Source organism: Anguilla anguilla, chromosome 11 (assembly GCF_013347855.1).
Source record: "Anguilla anguilla isolate fAngAng1 chromosome 11, fAngAng1.pri, whole genome shotgun sequence".
Lineage (NCBI taxonomy): Eukaryota > Metazoa > Chordata > Actinopteri > Anguilliformes > Anguillidae > Anguilla > Anguilla anguilla.
In genome coordinates this window covers 42,112,525-42,130,178 of record NC_049211.1, presented here as the reverse complement: position 1 = coordinate 42,130,178, position 17,654 = coordinate 42,112,525, and the positions used below count along the sequence as shown (strand labels likewise).

Below are 17,654 nucleotides of genomic sequence, written 5' to 3'. Positions count from 1 at the left end.
CCCAGACTATAGGCCTGTTACTCACACAAACAACACACAATACAACCCACCCAGACTACAGGCCTGTTATACACACAGACACACAGTACAACCCACCCAGACTATAGGCCTGTTACTCACACAAACAACACACAATACAACCCACCCAGACTACAGGCCTGTTATACACACAAACACACAGTACAACCCACCCAGACTATAGGCCTGTTACTCACACAAACAACACACAATACAACAAACCCAGACTACGGGCCTGTTATACACACAAACACACAGTACAAGCCACCCAGACTACAGGCCTGTTATACACACAAACACACAGTACAACGCACCCAGACTATAGGCCTGTTACTCACACAAACAACACACAATACAACCCACCCAGACTACAGGCCTGTTATACACACAGACACACAGTACAACCCACCCAGACTACAGGCCTGTTATACACACAAACAACACACAATACAACCCACCCAGACTACAGGCCTGTTATGCACACAGACACACAGTACAACCCACCCAGACTACAGGCCTGTTATACACACAGACACACAGTACAACCCACCCAGACTACAGGCCTGTTATACACACAGACACACAGTACAACCCACCCAGACTACAGGCCTGTTACACACACAAACAACACACAATGCAACCCACCCAGACTACAGGCCTGTTATGCACACAGACACACAGTACAACCCACCCAGACTACAGGCCTGTTATACACACAGACACACAGTACAACCCACCCAGACTACAGGCCTGTTATACACACAGCCGCACAGTACAACCCACCCAGAATACAGGCCTGTTATACACACAGACACACAGTACAACCCATCCAGACCATAGGCCTGTTACTCACACAAACAACACACAATACAACCCACCCAGACTACAGGCCTGTTATACACACAGACACACAGTACAACCCATCCAGACCATAGGCCGGTTACTCACACAAAAACTCAGGATCTTCGGAGTGCATGCTTTCTATTACCACTGCTCCAGATTATGCAGGTTACATTGACCTGGCTCACATTACCCGTAAGGGATCACAGTCCATGTGGATTAGCTCTGACATTCTGCCTTAATTATAACCGAAATAAAGCCCGCATTCATATACACGGTGCACAGCTCACCGTTTCTGACGTGTCCACAACATGCAATTGTTTCCTAGTATTAGCAGTCAGAACAGGACAGCAGAGATCTAACTTATGCAGTTTGGCATATTAATTATGGTGGATCTGTATTTCTGAAGTGCAATCTCAAATTCACACCCCCCCCCCCCCCTCACACGCACATAGAGTACTTTCTTACTGTTTGCACTGTCCTATTAGAAATATTATTACCACTTATACAGTTGCCACTGGATTAATCAGGTCTTCCTTCTGAAAACAGCCATTCATAGGAGTGAGTATTTCTGTAGTGAACTGAAAAAGCAGGACTTTCATTGGAACTCTCTATATTTGTCGTAAAGGGCCTTGGTTTGATATAACTCTATATCACTCACTGATGCGGAATAGCCCAATATCAAAAAGCATTTTCACACGACCTTTATCACTCAGATGGTGTCATTGAGACTGAAGTCTCTTGCAGGACCGACGAGGGGTCCACAGTACAAATAAATTTACAACACACAGAATTTATATACGTTTTTTATAATGTAATTTTTACAACATTTATACGCTTAATATAGACGTTGCGTGCATGTAATATTTAGAATGAAGCGTCTGTAATATTTCAGCCACAATATGTTCTGTCTGAATTAAGCCTGTTTTCTGTTCTTCAGTCACCAGGCAGTTATTTTAAATATGCCTGGAATTCCATGCTGTAAACTGCACATCTGATTTTTTTGCTTTATTTTATTTGTTTTTGTGATAACTTCTGAATGAAGGCTGAAGTTGGATAATTGATATATCCCAGCCCCCAAAACTTCCCATAAACTCTGGTGTCAGTCTTTGCACTTCAGTTGGCCATTAAAAAGCAGGTGTAAAACATTCCCTTCACCTCTCTGACTCACTCTCCGCCTCTTAAATTCATTTCACGTCATGTTCCAGTGCTCAGAAAATTTACAGCAAATATTTTAAATCAGATTTATTTTCACACAGCATTTCTTGCCAAGAATCTGGATTGGATTCTAACAACTGCAAAAGTGAGATGCTTTATACGTCAATGAAGGCTGTTCCCTCCCCCACTTTATATTATATTTAAAGCACTTGAATTAGCCAAGAATCAAACAGCAGCAGTCCTCTGATTTATTTAATCAATGCATAGTTTTATTTATTTGACCTTCTTTAAAATTTTAATTTCCAAATGGAAATTAAATCCATAAGTCTATACTTCTGAACACTGAATAGTGAAGAGAAAAAAAAAATATATAGCACTGTCATTTAGGCAAAGTGTCTTAAATAATTTTGAAATTGTCAGTTCAAAAAATGTTCTTTTTCTCTTTCAGCAGTTGTTTGATGTTTTACCGAAGAATATATTTGAAAAGACGAAATTCAGACAAGAGCGTGAGTTTGTTTAAACACATGAAAACCATATTATGTACCATGCAGTGCCAGGTATTGGCATTTCTGGTGAAGTACGAAATCAGGGTTTGCATCGATCCTTCGCATGTTGTTGCAAATTATTTTTTGAAACCAGCCAGTGGGAAAACAGCCTGTTACCTATACAGTTACTTCAAACTGATCTGATTGAGGAGGCAATTATTTTGGGATAATATCAGTGTCATCTTTATTAAGCGCAATATAATACACATTAACGTACAGTGTATCTAAAGAATTCACAATTCTTCTTCTTCTTCTTCTTCTTCTTATTATTATTATTATTATATTTTAAGACGCAACAATAAAACTAACATCAAGACAACAGTCATGCTAAAAATGCCATGTAACAAAAGTGCAAAGGAGTAATACAATCGAATTATCAATTTAAAATGGCCACAGTTATCGATCGACTCCATAGACTTTACAATGGCCTTCCTTTCCAAGTCAGACCGAGCAGTAGGAACAGCAGTCATGAGCACAGGGCCCTGAGACCATAACCCATAAGTTCCACATTTCTGGGACACAAACAAAGATAAATGGCAGGGGGAGTCTGCCGAGAATGGCCTTATGAATAAAAAGCATGCCGGTGGCTAAGCCGATGTGTGGAGAGAGCTGGCCGGGTTACTCCGGAGCACAATACGCGGAGACTAGCGCGGGCTTCACAGTCACAGCTCAATCTAGCCGGAAAACAACATCTGACAGCGTCCCAGAAAGACCTCGACCATCTCCCCATTACTGCAAGGGTGAACGGGTGAATCACTCAGTCATCCGACTGTGCTAATGCGTGAATAAGCACTGAGCTGTTGGGGCACAAGTGATTGTGCCATGTCGTGCCTGCGGTAAGAACACGGCCAAACATACTGGTTTATTCTACTCGATGTCTTGCGGTTACAGGGTGTTGGATTCCACAGCCGGCACTGTGCTTGTATGCATTGGTGTATACGGGAAGCAAGAATTTCTGTCTCCTATCCTTCTGTCCGTATTATAACATAAGTGGGCTAAACCATAGAAGCATTGCAGGAAGTGCGTGTGATTTGCATGCTTTATCTGTCCAAATAAACCAGGTCCTTTGAGGATCTTAGCAAAAAAAAAATATTTGGAATAAAGTTGTGTGTAAGTGCAAGATATGTGTGTCTGCCCAAATCTTATTTGTAACTCATATTTGAAAATGCATGTCATTTGTGGACTGTACGACAAAGTCAGTCATCATTTTACATTTGTAGTCTTCCAGCCTCAGTTTAGTCATAGTGTAGCAAGTTTATTTTATTTTATTTTTTTAAGATGCCTTGAAAAAAAGATGCCTTGTACTTACAGGGTCTCTAAACTGTGCAGCCCTTCAAAGCAGTTCTTTCCGAGAGTCTGGATCATGTTGTTATGAAGATGGCTAGACATGGAAAAAGATAATGACGAGAAGGTTAAAGGTCAAATATTTTTAAATAATAGTTTATCAGGCATAACTAATTACTTCAGAAAAAACATTATCTCATACTCTTTGGAATTGAATTGCCTCTTGAGTCACTTACATCTCACCTACACCCCTGATAAGACACTGCACATGCAGCAATTTCCAATGCAGCTACCTTACACAATTTCCATTTCCGTTCATGAGCCAGAGACAGCATTGTCACACTACAGCTAGCATCTATCAGAGGAGAGGCACATATCTGCCTAATGGCTAGGAGCAAAATCCAAGAAACCCTGGTCCGCCTGTTTTCTGCGATGATTTTGGGTAATGTTTTCTATCCCTCATTAGAGATATGTAACTCCTTCATAAACACTACACAGCACCTTCGCTAGCAGTACACAGTCTTTCATAAATGTCTTAAACCACAAATACCCTACGGCGCATTGCTTGGAATGTTGTGGTAGTGCGACTTTATAAATCAGCGGTGACATAGACGTTCAATGGAATGTTTTGAATGGGTGATTAAAATTCAGAGGACATCTGCTTTGCCTCTAGGTTAACAGAATTTCAAAGCAGTCGAAGACATATGCATTATATAAATGCATATATGCTATTGCACGCACAAAGAGTATTTGGAGTGTATTCAGATAAGCATGACAAATACATTATCATACAACCTTCAGTGAACAAAAAATGAAATAACAACAGTGACGAGTTCTGGAAGTTCCATAAGGGTATGGTGGACTCATATCTTCAGAATGCAAGGCTAGTTGTTACTAAATGCGGCTGAGCGATGATCATATTAATTTGCACTAAAAGCAAGGTCATGTTTGCACATCTGAAAAAAAAAAATAGTAGGTGCCAGGGCGTTTTGAAGTGGATTGTCGAGAAGGAGAAACACCGGAACACTATTCAATGCTGACAGGCAAGTTTACTGGTGCCGACCTGCAACGGCCTTTGTCAGGTCTAGCTTTCGTGAGCATCTCTTGATTCTACCGGGCCCGGTGGAGCGGTACTCACAGGACGACCAGGCTGGAGAGGTTGCGGAAGGCGGAGTCGGGGATGTGGGCGATGCGGTTGAGCGCCAGGGTCATGGCCTGCAGGGCGGGCAGGCGGTTGAGGGCCCGCACCGGGATCTCCGTCAGGGCGTTGTCGTCCAGCCACAGGTGCCTGAGGGACCGCAGCCCCGCGAACGTCCGCTCGGGAACCTCCCAAATCAGGTTGGCGTCCAGGCGCCTGTGCAGGGAGGGAGGGAGGGGAAGGGGGAGGGGCGCGTTAGCCAGCCGCTCACGGGCCTTCCCGTGGCACGGGCAACTCTGGGGTCGACCCCAGCGAGCGCAGGGTACCAATTTATCTGCATAGCTTTTTATAGAAGCGTAGAAGCACAGGTGTGTTAAATGCTCCTGAGAGAGAGAACCGGAAGGATTTCACAATGATCAACCCCCCCCCCCCCCACCCCACCGAACAGAAAAAAACTGCCAAGTTGTCCGCCTCTGCATCTTCCTCAGCCTTCCGCAAGCCCACTCCCCCCACCCCCCCTTCCCCTTCAATCAAAAGAATGAATTTGGCGCTAAGCCCGCCAAATGTGTTTGTGGCTTGCACTCTGGAAGAGGGAAGGGCTCTCCTCTCCAGCATCGCCACAGGACTGGCGTGACTTTCCTTATAATTGGGACAAATGAAAGTGGGTAAACACGGGAGAGAACCCCCATAACCCTCATAACCCCCGTAACCCCCATAACCCCCGCTCTTCACAGGGCTTCTCTGTAGCGCTGAGCTGACTGGAACATCTTGAAGTTAGCGCAGCGGTGTTTGTACCAGTGGAGCGCTTCCCCCCCCCCCCCCCTCAGCCCGGGCGCTTCCTCGGGGTGATTTATCCCCGCGCTAATTAAACCGTTCCGCGACGCTGCGAGCGCGGGCACGCCACGGGACGGGCGGAGGCCTGCGCTCGCCGGCGATCTTCAGACGGGACCCGCAGGTGCGCCGCTCCGCCTCCCAACCCCCCCCCCCCCCCCCGTCACCCAGAGAGAAGAGCGCCGGCAAGAAAAAGGGAATTTTAATTACAGAGGGAAGAAATCCTGAAGAGCGTAATCAGCGCTGAGCGAGTTCCCCCCCCGCCGCATCGCCGAGCAGCGCGCCGATGTTTACAGGAAGTGCGCGATGACCGCGGCGCACGCGTCTACAGGAAGTGCGCGATGACCGAGGCGCACGCGTCAGGCCCGCTGGAACGCAAAGCCCTCTTTCCCTCAGTCCCTTCACTGGTTTGCCACCCACTCTTGTGATTTTGTGCAATTTCACGGTTTCAGTTTTAATGTATTACTGGGGTCTTTTTTTTTCTTCTTCTTCTTCTTAACCGTGTTTAAATGTGATCCAGAGAACAAACAACTGAGCAAACGGGGAGTGTCGGTGTTGACTGGAAACCTTTAAAAGCCTTTTTTTAAAAAAAAAAAAAAAAAAAAAAGGATCTCTGGCTTTTTCAAAATCATTAAAAACGTTTAAAAAAAAGGCCAAAGAAAAGATAAAAGCAGCGAAGAAGTGATCAGCGGCGAGAGTCTGGAAGTAATTGAAAGAGCAGGAAGAGGGACTTCTTTCACCAAACACGAGTCGGAACCCACAGCCCCTTCCTCTCTTTTTGGCTTGTCGTTGCGCGACCTTGACATTTCCACAACCGAGATATATATTTTCCCCGAACGTCCGCGAGCAGAGCCTTTGATCGAATAAATGCACCCCGCTGAGTTGGGGCGCCCCCCCCCCCCACACCCCTTCCTCCCCCGGCGATGAATGACGCCGCTCGGGTACACGGGGCCGGCTGCGAGCACTTCCTCCCTCTCGTCCGCTCCGGGCCCTTTCCCGCTCGCTCGTTCCTTTTCCGCGTCTCCCCCAGCCCCGGCGCTCGGGGGGGGGGGCACGGGTGAGCGTGTCACGCGGCACAGAAAAAAGGCATTAAAAAAAAAAAGACTCAGTCTTCAAGTAGAATTATAACTTCCGATTCCCCCTCGGTGATCTGTTCATTCGAACGCTCAAGGAGGGTTGTGCATGAGGGCGGGCCCAGAGATCATCGGGAGGGGGAGCGGGGGGGGATGGGTGGAGGGCTTCCATTTTTTGATTTAGGAAAAATCTTATTCAGAATCAACAATACAACTTTACGTGATTTGTTTTATTTTATTTGATTTTTTTTTTAAAGCCATTGACTCTGAAGAACATTGACATCCTGTGCATCCTGTGTCTCTTTTCTACGCATATGCAGTAGTGCCTCAGACGTCTGAACCTGACGAGAACAGACGCTGTTTGTATTTCTGAAATGCGTGCAACTCTAACAAAGTCCAAATACAACAATTTTAATTAGAATAATGTACAGTAATGTAATGTACAGTACATGTAATGAGTTATTATTTTTCAGTTAAATTGGCTCTCATTTTGTAGCAAATAGTTTTATGCGTACTTATTGAAATTTGTCCCAGGCTGCAGCTATTGGCTTTGTTGTGATTATCATGCACCTGCTCAGTTTTATTTGGAGTTGCAACCATAGAAGATAGCCCTGCTTTAATTCTGAGTTCCTGTAATGGGGAGAAGGGGTGGTCCGCCTTTATTAGCTACAGACAAAAATAAAAAAATAAAATTCAATTTGTCCATTAAAAAGTTCTGGACATAACAGATTCCTGTACCTGACCTGGAATTTTTCCTTTCAGTGTCTGGATAGACTATGAGACCTTAATAAGCTCTCAAGTACGAGTAATTGGTTGCCGCTTACAATTTGGTATTCCTCTTACAAAATAACAATCATAAAGAATACATGCAAAAAGGAAGGAATATGCAGGTGAAAATATTTTCCAGGAACACAATGCACCTGCTTGGTCTCATGAGCGTGTCCATGTAAAGGGAATTTAACCCACTCTCAGTTAGTAACATAAGGCCCTGCTCTGCAAACATTTAAACCCTTAAAACCAAATGGAGATAATAAGATATTTCATTTGCCCAGCTTGTGCAACAGAGGCTTTTCAGCATAAACAATTCCTACTCAGGAAATTCCTGGCTTTCAGCCATTTTGATTTTCTCAGGCTTTCTGGTTTCTTTGCTCCGTATTTGTAATTAGAGTTCAGTGAAGATGAAAAAGACTCTCACTTTGAGCCCTGTTCCACAGGTGTTCATCAAGTTTTCCGGAACATTTTGCATTTTCACTTATCCTTCCACCTGCTAGGCCACTGGGGCCATTGTGTGAGTATGTTCTAGTTCACCAAACTTTAATAAGATCTCTCAGTATCAGTTGCAAAACACAACCTCATACTACATAGTCTTACTAAACAATTCCTTCCTGAAGATTTATTTATTTATTTAACTTAAAATATATTGTCATACAATTTGCATACCTTCATCACCAGTGTCCTTAAGTACCCTTTCCTCGATATTATTTCATACATGAATATAAAATGATATCAATTAACGAGTCTGACACCTAAATAGACGTTACAAAACTGCAGAATAAACGTGCACGAGAGACTTGTGTACATGTCACTTCTGTGTGCTCATTCATTTTAATTAGCTTCACAGCCTCACAGCGCAGTGGAAAAACTCATTTTTCCTCTGTCAGAAGAGCGGTGATTTATTGGACTCTTGCTACCTGCCAGGCTGCAGTTTCCACCCATACCTCAGCCCTCCCAAGACAGCATTGTATCCTTCATTCCTCCCAAGAATGCTGTCGGATCAAAGGCCAGCGCTGCGCTGTGGTAGAGCTCGTGCTGTAATGGCTAGGAGAATGCCTTTGGGTTAATCTGCAGGGCTTCTCAAACATGTGTTTTTCACAGGAGTTCTTCACCCATCATCAAAGACGGCATGTAGTCATAAATTTCCCATTTTTGAAAAGCCGGTCTCCAAAAATCATCCAATGGACATCGGAGGTGTCCTACTGTAGTTGTGTTACCAATATGTTATACAAGTATCGCAACTACTGAGCTTGTTTAGACTTTTTCTAGAAGCACCTACTCTTTTCATTGTTAGGCTTGATCATACATATTCCTTAATAATGTGGTATATGAAGCAGAAACATCCTCTGTGCCGTACATATTTCCTGCAAGATTAAAAGCTTTCCTCTAAAAACAGCCTGTGAAACTACTCATGTAATCATAATAATGAATCATTAGTCCTTGGCAACCTGCTCGGGTGTCCTCAGTGTAAATAAGTAAAAAAGGTTTTGAAGAAAAATATCAGGGCCAGTTCAGTAATATTGCAGTTACATAACATCAAGTCAGTATGTAATTGATAGTTTGCCATATGCTCTTTCGCTGGCTTAAACACCTGAAGGAAGCTGAGACTCACAAACACGTCCTCAGACAGTCAGCTTCCACTAATGTGCATGATGCTAGTGGAAGGAATCTGAGAGTGGACCAATCAGGTTGCCTGTGTTATGACCCGTCGTAAGTTTTGTGTTTACGTTTGTCTTGGCTGTATGTGTATCTCGTTCTTCTGGTTTGTCATCTGATTGGCCATTTCTGCTTCCGTTTGACTTTGAAAAAGCCGCCATTTGCCACTTACCAGTGGAGACTTGCTCTTCAAACTCGTGCTTGCTGTTGTTGTGGATAGTGTGTACCTCATTTGACTTTACGTATATGACCTTATTTTGTTTGATTCCGATTCTCGCCTAGCCCTCTGCTTTGCTCACTGATTGGATTTCGTGTTTGGCTATTCACTTGTTATCGACCTCAACTCTCTCAACTCTTGGCCTTGGCTCATTGTGTAGTGCTCTTGTTAGCTACTGTGTTCCCAGCTGGGCTCCAGATTCTTTGGGACACTATTTTGTTATTTTGCTTTGTTATTTTTCCTTTGTTATTTTTGAAGGTGATCTACTCTGGGTGGAATTTTAAATCTCTGTTTGAGGTACATTATTCAGACTATTAGCCTCAGACTGCAGACTAATTGTCTCAAACAACCGTATTACATAAGGACTGGAGTGACTCATTTCACTTACCCTACTTCTTGTTACGGCCTGACCCTAGACCCTTAACTGAATTTGGTGCCTTTGGATGGGTTGACGCCATCTTCTAACAGCAGTTACCGTATGCGTTCTGTGTTTCTTCTGTGTGTCAATGTCAGGCGCCAGAAGATATTTTTTTTTTGAAGCTTTGAAAATGATTTATGTCTCTTCAGCTTATCATTAGCTTAAATTGCATGCTTTGTAATTCTTGAATGACTTTAAGTCTTAACATATTAAAAGGAGCCATAAAACACGTCTCCCTGAATCACCATTATAGTTTAATTGCTTTGAAAATGAATATAACTGGGATGGCTAACAGCCAGTTGAGCAGAACTACAGGGAAGGTCTGGCCACAGCTACTGAGTGATGGAGACTCTGACAGAACAGGTTATTCCAGTGGGAAAACTGTTGGTGGCAAGCTAATTAAATTTCTACACCTCTGAACATAACAAAAACATCCTCAATAAGCTGTAGGAAATGACTGAATTGGTTTACATGGTGTTATTCACACTTGGAAACAGCGCCGTACTGTCTTGGTGGTATGACTCAGAGAAGGTGGGACAATCTGAAGGGACTTGGTGCTCGACGTACAAACACTCAAGTGACGCGTGAGTAAGCTAGACAGGACCTGATGATACTGGGACCCTTGACCCTTCGAGGGGGAATGATTGCAGAGCGGCAGTGAGCCAACGTGAAATGGCTAAGATAATGAGGACACAAAGCGGAAAGAAGAGGGGAAAGCTGGGACACAAGAGACAAACGGAAGAGAAAACGGGTTCTTTCACAGCTCACTGAGGACGTCTCTTGGAGAAGTGAACCACAGTGGCCGTCCTCCAGCTCATGGCTTCCAGATGCAGCCCACCCCCCCCACTCCGGCAGCATAGCAAAAACCCCAAGATAGACTGAGGTATTCTAAATGGAGCGTTCGGCAATCAACTCTGTTCTTTTAAGAACCTAAGACAACAAAACAAATGAAAGACCGGCATCCTGCTTCCATCACGAAAGGAGAATGCTGGAATTTTTCCCCCTCTGCCGACCGTCCAAAGGTTTGTCACGTTTCGAGCCGACGGGCGCCGGGGGAGATGGCGTTGTGCGGCAGACTTCGGAGACAGTCGAGCGGGCCGAACTTATGGCGTTTTGTCGTCCCTGTGCTATCGGGGAGATGAGCGACGACGTACATCGCCGGACGGCCACAGAAGACTCTGTCTGCGGCTCCAAACATCTGCTCGACACTTCTCCACAGGAGGGGAAGGCTCGACCAGACTGCGTTCCTGACACTCGCATGGCCGTGTAGCACCTGTTTTACTATCACCCAGTGTACCATAAATCCTGAACCCGATCCTCCCTGGTGGAAGCAGCTTAATAAAGGCCTTAATGGTCCTAATAGGCGTATAAATAACCCAGCTTTCCTGTCCCAGCTTTGTTGTAGAGACCTGCCAAGAGTTACCTCATTGGAGGATTACAGTAATAAGCAATCCTATCCCTCCCCCTGTATTATTAGATTTGATATTGGAGTGCTAAACAAGTTATTGTGTTACTCTGTGATTCACAGGTTTCTTTCATGCTTGAGGAGTGTTTTTTTGGTCTTCCTTTCTGTTGTGTTTTTTTTTTTTAATCGAGCAGTACATTTGACAGTTCATTTGCACCAAATTTCTCTCGCTCTCTCTCTCTCTCTCTCTCTCTCTTGCCCTCTCTCTATCTCATTTTTCTTTCCTCTCTACTGTGAATGGATTAAAGCAGTCTGGCTTGGTGAATCATCAAATGGAAGCTGTATGACTTAAAGCCTCTGTGTTCTCCCTTACTCTGTTTAACACTGAAACGCTGCCACTTCCTGTCAAAAATTGAACGGTTGTCCAGCTTTTCCACAGCACACCTACTGGCGTGCAATTAGCCACAGCTATTTACCTGTCAATCTGCAGCCCAGTTATGACCAGTGGGCCCAGATAGGTGCTTGAGAGAGTCTTGAGAGTCTTGGAGTGTGCAGTTATTCTCTCATTCTACTAAGGCCACTTGTGTTAAGTTACACTTTGCTTCAGACTGCCGTGCACGCCCTGTCAGTTTGCGCTGGTGTTCAGTCTCATACGTGGGTCGGCTCGGGCTCTGTCCCAGGACCCAAACTCAAAGGGGAGGGGCGGCGTTACTCACAGCGACAGCAGGTTGGGCAAGTCCCACGTGGCCTCACTGGGGAGACGCTCGATCTGATTGTTCTGCAGCATCCTGCAAATCGGAAATTAAGAATGGCATGGGTGTCGCGTTCATTTAGTGTGGCATTTAAAAAAAAAAAAAAAATAGAATTCACATTAGAACAGTAAGAGCTTGCAATAGCAGTGGATTCACTAATGGTTCCTGAGTTTGTCCAGACCAGGGCTGTTCGATGTTGAGTCTTAAAAGCCGTGTCTGGAGCTCAGCGCCGGCGCGTTAAGGTTTGGAACATTGACCGTCCAATCCAAACACGAGCAGGAAGAGACGGAACAGGAAACAGCCGGTGTCCGTGTCTCTCCCGCTCGCGACCCACCACACTCATTTGGCGCAAATCGTCCTTGCCTTAAAAAATGATAACTCACAGTCAGGTAATGGAAAACTCCCCCAGGTGGGGGGGGGGGGGGGAGTCGAGCATATCAGGAATGCTTGGAAAAGGAGCAGAGAATTTCAGACGTTGCGTTTCTCCCGCCATCCCCACGCTCCGTTGACAGAAGATGACTGATCTCCGTTATTACTCAAACGACCAGATTCGCTCTTTTTCGCTGGCCCGGTTGCGAAGAACGCTCGCGGCGCTGGTTTGAAAATGAGTACCTGTGACGCACCTGGGGAGTCGTTTCCCCCAGCGCGCGCCCTGGTTACCGCGGCGATTCCAGCAGAGCGTTAATTACAAACGAGCGTGTCTGGAAGCGAGGAATGTCAGCCGGCCAGACGCGTATCTGCCTGGCGTAGTGAAATCATATGGGAGACAGTTGTTGTTTACACAGCGAGAACAAAAGCGCAATAATAAAACTTTATTTTTTCTCCACTTCAATCGGCCAGGAGATAGGATTTTACATCCAGCGTGTGGAGCTGGCTTCAGAGCGGGGAAGAACGGAAGGGAAGGAATGTGTGTGTGCGTGTGTGTGTGTGTAGGTGTGTGTGTGTGTGTGCTTTTGCATGCGTGTGTGTGCAGGTATGTGTGTGTGTGCGTGTGTGTGTGTGCGTGTGTGTGTATAAGCATGTGTATGTGTGTGTGCGTGTGTGTGCGTGTATGTGTGTGTGCGTGTGTGTGTGTGTGTGCGTGTGTGTGTGTGTGCGTGTGTGTGTGCGTGTGTGTGTGTGCGTGTGTGTGTGTGTGAGTGTGTGTACGTGTGCGTGTGCGTGTGTGTGCGTGTGTGTGCGTGAGTGTGTGTGTGTGTGTGCGTGTGTGTGTGTGTGTGCGTGTGTGCGTGTGCGTGTGTGTGCGTGTGTGTGTGTGTGCACTGAGAGAATGTGTGTGAGAGCCATGGAAGGAAGAAAGAAAGAAAGAGAGAGAGGAGCTCCTTGGGTGGGCCACTGATGTCATACTTGCAGAAATCGGGGAGGGCGAAAAGAGGAAGCGTACACAATAACGTCTGGCTTTTTGAACAATACAAATAATTACAACGTGAGACGTCCCAGTCGTAGATGACGGGCCTAATTACACAGCAGACGGCTTTATCGTGGCCAATCAAAGCCGAGCCTCGTGGAACGGGGCAGCGCAGAAGAGAGTCTCCAGTGTTTTCCAGCAAAAGCAAAGCCGGCGTGGCGGGAAGGTCGTTATCAGGGGATCGAGCTTCCACAACGGGCCCTTTGCAAGTTTACCGCTTCAAATGACCAAACATCGCTAAAATAGCCTACACTACCAATCTGCGCTTCAAGAGCAACATGATTAAGTTTGTTTAGTCTTATTCTTTTTTTTTGTTTTTTTTTAAGAATCATTAGTCAACTTTTTATTTCTACCTGAAAATGGTCAGGATTTTATTTTTTTGCGTTCGTGTTGAAGAGTAAAGGGTTGTTTTTGCATTCATAATCAATGATTAAAGGCCAAGATAAATAGCCATTTTTTTCAAGAGGAGGAGGGTGGGGAGTGGATTTTAATCATTCCCCATTACTTCGTCAAACTGAAGTCTGACAGAGTGAGCCTGGAACCTTGTGCTAACCCCAAACAAGGTCAATAGTTAATCCAAATCCTTTGACAACGGAAGAGAATAAACTGGACATGGAAGAAAACGTAATTTAAATTTTGAAACATTCCACAGACAGATGACAGGGATTTAATAAACAGTTGTACAACCCCCGCTTTCGGCTTCTTACCACCGTGAGTTCAGAAAAAAGGAAAAAGCCATTTCTGAATAGATGCTAGGTATGAACAGTGTTGTTATTAAACCTCGCTCTCGCTGTGACATTTTGCAAAAGATGGACGCACAGCACATCCAAGCAGAAGTGGTTGTCCCTATAGTGAAATAACCACTATTATTTGGTTCCCTCATGAGTAAAAGCGCTGTTTCCTATTTTTTTTTCTACACAAAAAGCCATTGGAAGGGCAGAGAATGTTCCCATTTTGTCTTGTTTTGTTGCAGATTTTGGAAACCTCTATTGCGAGAGCACTTAAGTGATCTTGGTTGTGATTGTCCTGGTGGCCAGACTGGTGGCCAGACTGGTGGTCCTGGTCCTAATGACCACGGGGTCAGGTAATGTCTTGGTTGTGATTGGCCGGCCTGGTGGGCAGTAAGGCGGTCCTGGTCCTAATGACCACGGGGTCAGGTAATGTCTTGGTTGTGATTGGCCGGCCTGGTGGGCAGACTGGTGGTCCTGGTCCTAATGACCACGGGGTCAGGTAATGTCTTGGTTGTGATTGTCCTGGTGGGCAGACTGGTGGTCCTGGTCCTAATGACCACGGGGTCAGGTAATGTCTTGGTTGTGATTGGCCGGCCTGGTGGGCAGACTGGTGGTCCTGGTCCTAATGACCACGGGGTCAGGTAATGTCTTGGTTGTGATTGTCCTGGTGGGCAGACTGGTGGTCCTGGTCCTAATGACCACAGGGTTAGGTAATGTCTTGGTTGTGATTGTCCTGGTGGGCAGACTGGTGGTCCTGGTCCTAATGACCACGGGGTCAGGTAATGTCTTGGTGTGATTGGCCAGCCTGGTGGGCAGACTGGTGGTCCTGGTCCTAATGACCACGGGGTTAGGTAATGTCTTGGTTGTGATTGTCTTGGTGGCCAGACTGGTGGTCCTGGTCCTAATGACCACAGGGTCGAGTAATGTCTTGGTTGTGATTGTCCTGGTGGGCAGACTGGTGGTCCTGGTCCTAATGACCATGGGGTTAGGTAATGTCTTGGTTGTGATTGTCCTGGTGGGCAGACTGGTGGTCCTGGTCCTAATGGCCATGGGGTTAGGTAATGTCTTGGTTGTGATTGTCCTGGTGGGCAGACTGGTGGTCCTGGTCCTAATGACCACGGGGTTAGGTAATGTCTTGGTTGTGATTGTCCTGGTGGGCAGACTGGTGGTCCTGGTCCTAATGACCACGGGGTTAGGTAATGTCTTGGTTGTGATTGTCCTGGTGGGCAGACCGGTGGTCCTGGTCCTAATGACCACGGGGTCAGGTAATGTCTTGGTTGTGATTGTCCTGGTGGGCAGACTGGTGGTCCTGGTCCTAATGACCACAGGGTCGAGTAATGTCTTGGTTGTGATTGTCCTGGTGGCCAGACTGGTGGTCCTGGTCCTAATGACCACGGGGTCAGGTAATGTCTTGGTTGTGATTGTCCTGGTGGGCAGACTGGTGGTCCTGGTCCTAATGACCACGGGGTCAGGTAATGTCTTGGTTGTGATTGACCTGGTGGGCAGACTGGTGGTCCTGGTCCTAATGACCACGGGGTCAGGTAATGTCTTGGTTGTGATTGTCCTGGTGGGCAGACTGGTGGTCCTGGTCCTAATGACCACAGGGTCGAGTAATGGAGTCCTCCAGAGGCACAGCTTAGCTCTACGGAGGCACACGCCATTTTGAGAACCGTGCATTTTGTCGGCTTTTTGACAAAAAGAGACTTTTTATTCGCTTGGTTTTAGGAGGAATTATTTGTGAGTTCACCTTGAGTCTTGTGTGAGTCTTGGAGTGCTTCAGGAGCTGCCAGTGCTCTGGCAGTTTCACAGTAAAGGGATTTTCCCCTTTAGAGAGGAAGCATGAGAGGACACCCCTGTGCCACAGATAAGCTTACGGATGCCGTGAAGTCAGTGACGCTCTCTCCCTTTTTTCAACTCGTGAGCACATAATAACATTAAAAAAAACATAAAACAGTGGTTTCTTTCATTAAAGTCAATGCTACAGGTATACATTACACACAGTAGGTCCACATGTGGAAAACTGTATCGTTACGCTTTCTGAGAGGTTAGAAGGGGGTAATCATTTCGATGAGGCGTGGCAGGCGTGTATTTACAAGAGCGGTACCCCACGCGCGGGCTAATTCACGCCACGTGCGCTGATGCGCCATGAACGGGCAGGTGGACAGACAGACGGACAGAGAGATGGACAGACAGAGGGACAGAGAGATGGACAGAGAGACAGATGGACAGACAGGCAGACGGAGGGACGGACAGACAGACAGAGGCACTCACAGCACTTTGAGATTGTAGAGGCCCGTGAAGACCTGCTTGGGGACGTCTCTGAGGCGGTTTCCGGACAGCCTCCTGCAGGGGACAGAGAGAGAGAGAGAGAGAGAGAGAGAGAGAGACGCAGAGGGGAGTCAGCTCGCTCGCTCCATCACTCACAGGGCGAGCGAGCACTGATGGCCTCAGCAGAGACGTCCTCTGGAAGGTTCCTGCTGAACCAGCGAGCCTGAACGCCCGGTGACTTCCAGCTCTGCGGGGACTCGGGGAGATCGGGCGTGCTGGCCCAAGTTCTTCCGCAGCTGGAGTTTCTACTTCTTTCTGCCCCTTTTTCAACACCCCCCCCCCCCCCCTCTTCTTCAAGTCAGTCGACGTCATTCTCTGCAAATGCATTGCTGTGTGTCTTTGTATATTATAGTCATGTTAGAGTGCTCTCTAAGGGAGCAACAATGGGGAAATGCACTTGCAGGAATATGATAAACACGCAGTTTCAAGATTGAACGCAGCCCACCAACATGTCTCTGATCTGACAAATCAATTAGTTTCCATGGAAATGTTCCGCTCCATTAGTCTCTGTTGTGCGGGGCGCTGACAGACGCGCCATTCAGAGGATATACTAGCGCTCGTTTTTATCATTTTGTTTTTCAGGGTTTCTCTTTTCGGTTGCCACTTCAACCCCGGGACACTCTGAGCCTATTCTTTTATCTTTGAAAAAAAAAAAAGCCAAAAACGTATCCGCGCACCCTAGTGACAAACGAGCTTGAACTGAGAAAGATTCGGATCGACAGCAAACTGAGAAAGTTCCATGCTATTGGCGTTCAGTGCTGCAAATTGTCATGATCTTTTTTTAAAAATTTATTTATCTCTTCCAGCTTCAAGGAACAGGCATACAATGAAGGGTCTCTGATACAGAGCGCGAGGCCCAACGCCAGGGCATTGTGGTTAACACCATTACCCTTTTGTTAAAAAAAAGCGTTTGGAGTCGTGTAAGAGCCTCGCGTGGCGGCCGAGCCGTGCGATTCGACGAGCTCCTTCTGGCGCCCGTGCCTCGGCTCGGGCCGTCCTGGGACGGGGAGAAACCGAACACCTCGCAGCTGTTCGACCGGCAATTTTTTGCTAATCAATTTGTTTATCAAACAAATCG

At 46.2% G+C, this 17,654-nt stretch overlaps 1 protein-coding gene across 1 annotated transcript in view; it reads right to left on the bottom strand.

Moving 5' to 3' along the window:
* Positions 1-17,654, bottom strand: part of LOC118208669 (leucine-rich repeat-containing G-protein coupled receptor 6) — a 94,652-nt gene that overhangs the window by 20,715 nt on the left and 56,283 nt on the right. Inside the window, exons 3-6 of the mRNA XM_035383553.1 lie at positions 16,520-16,591; positions 12,074-12,145; positions 4,984-5,199; positions 3,871-3,942 (exon numbers count right to left, since the gene is read on the bottom strand). Coding sequence (XP_035239444.1) covers positions 3,871-3,942; positions 4,984-5,199; positions 12,074-12,145; positions 16,520-16,591 — 432 coding nt within the window. The remainder of the gene's footprint in view (positions 1-3,870; positions 3,943-4,983; positions 5,200-12,073; positions 12,146-16,519; positions 16,592-17,654) is intronic.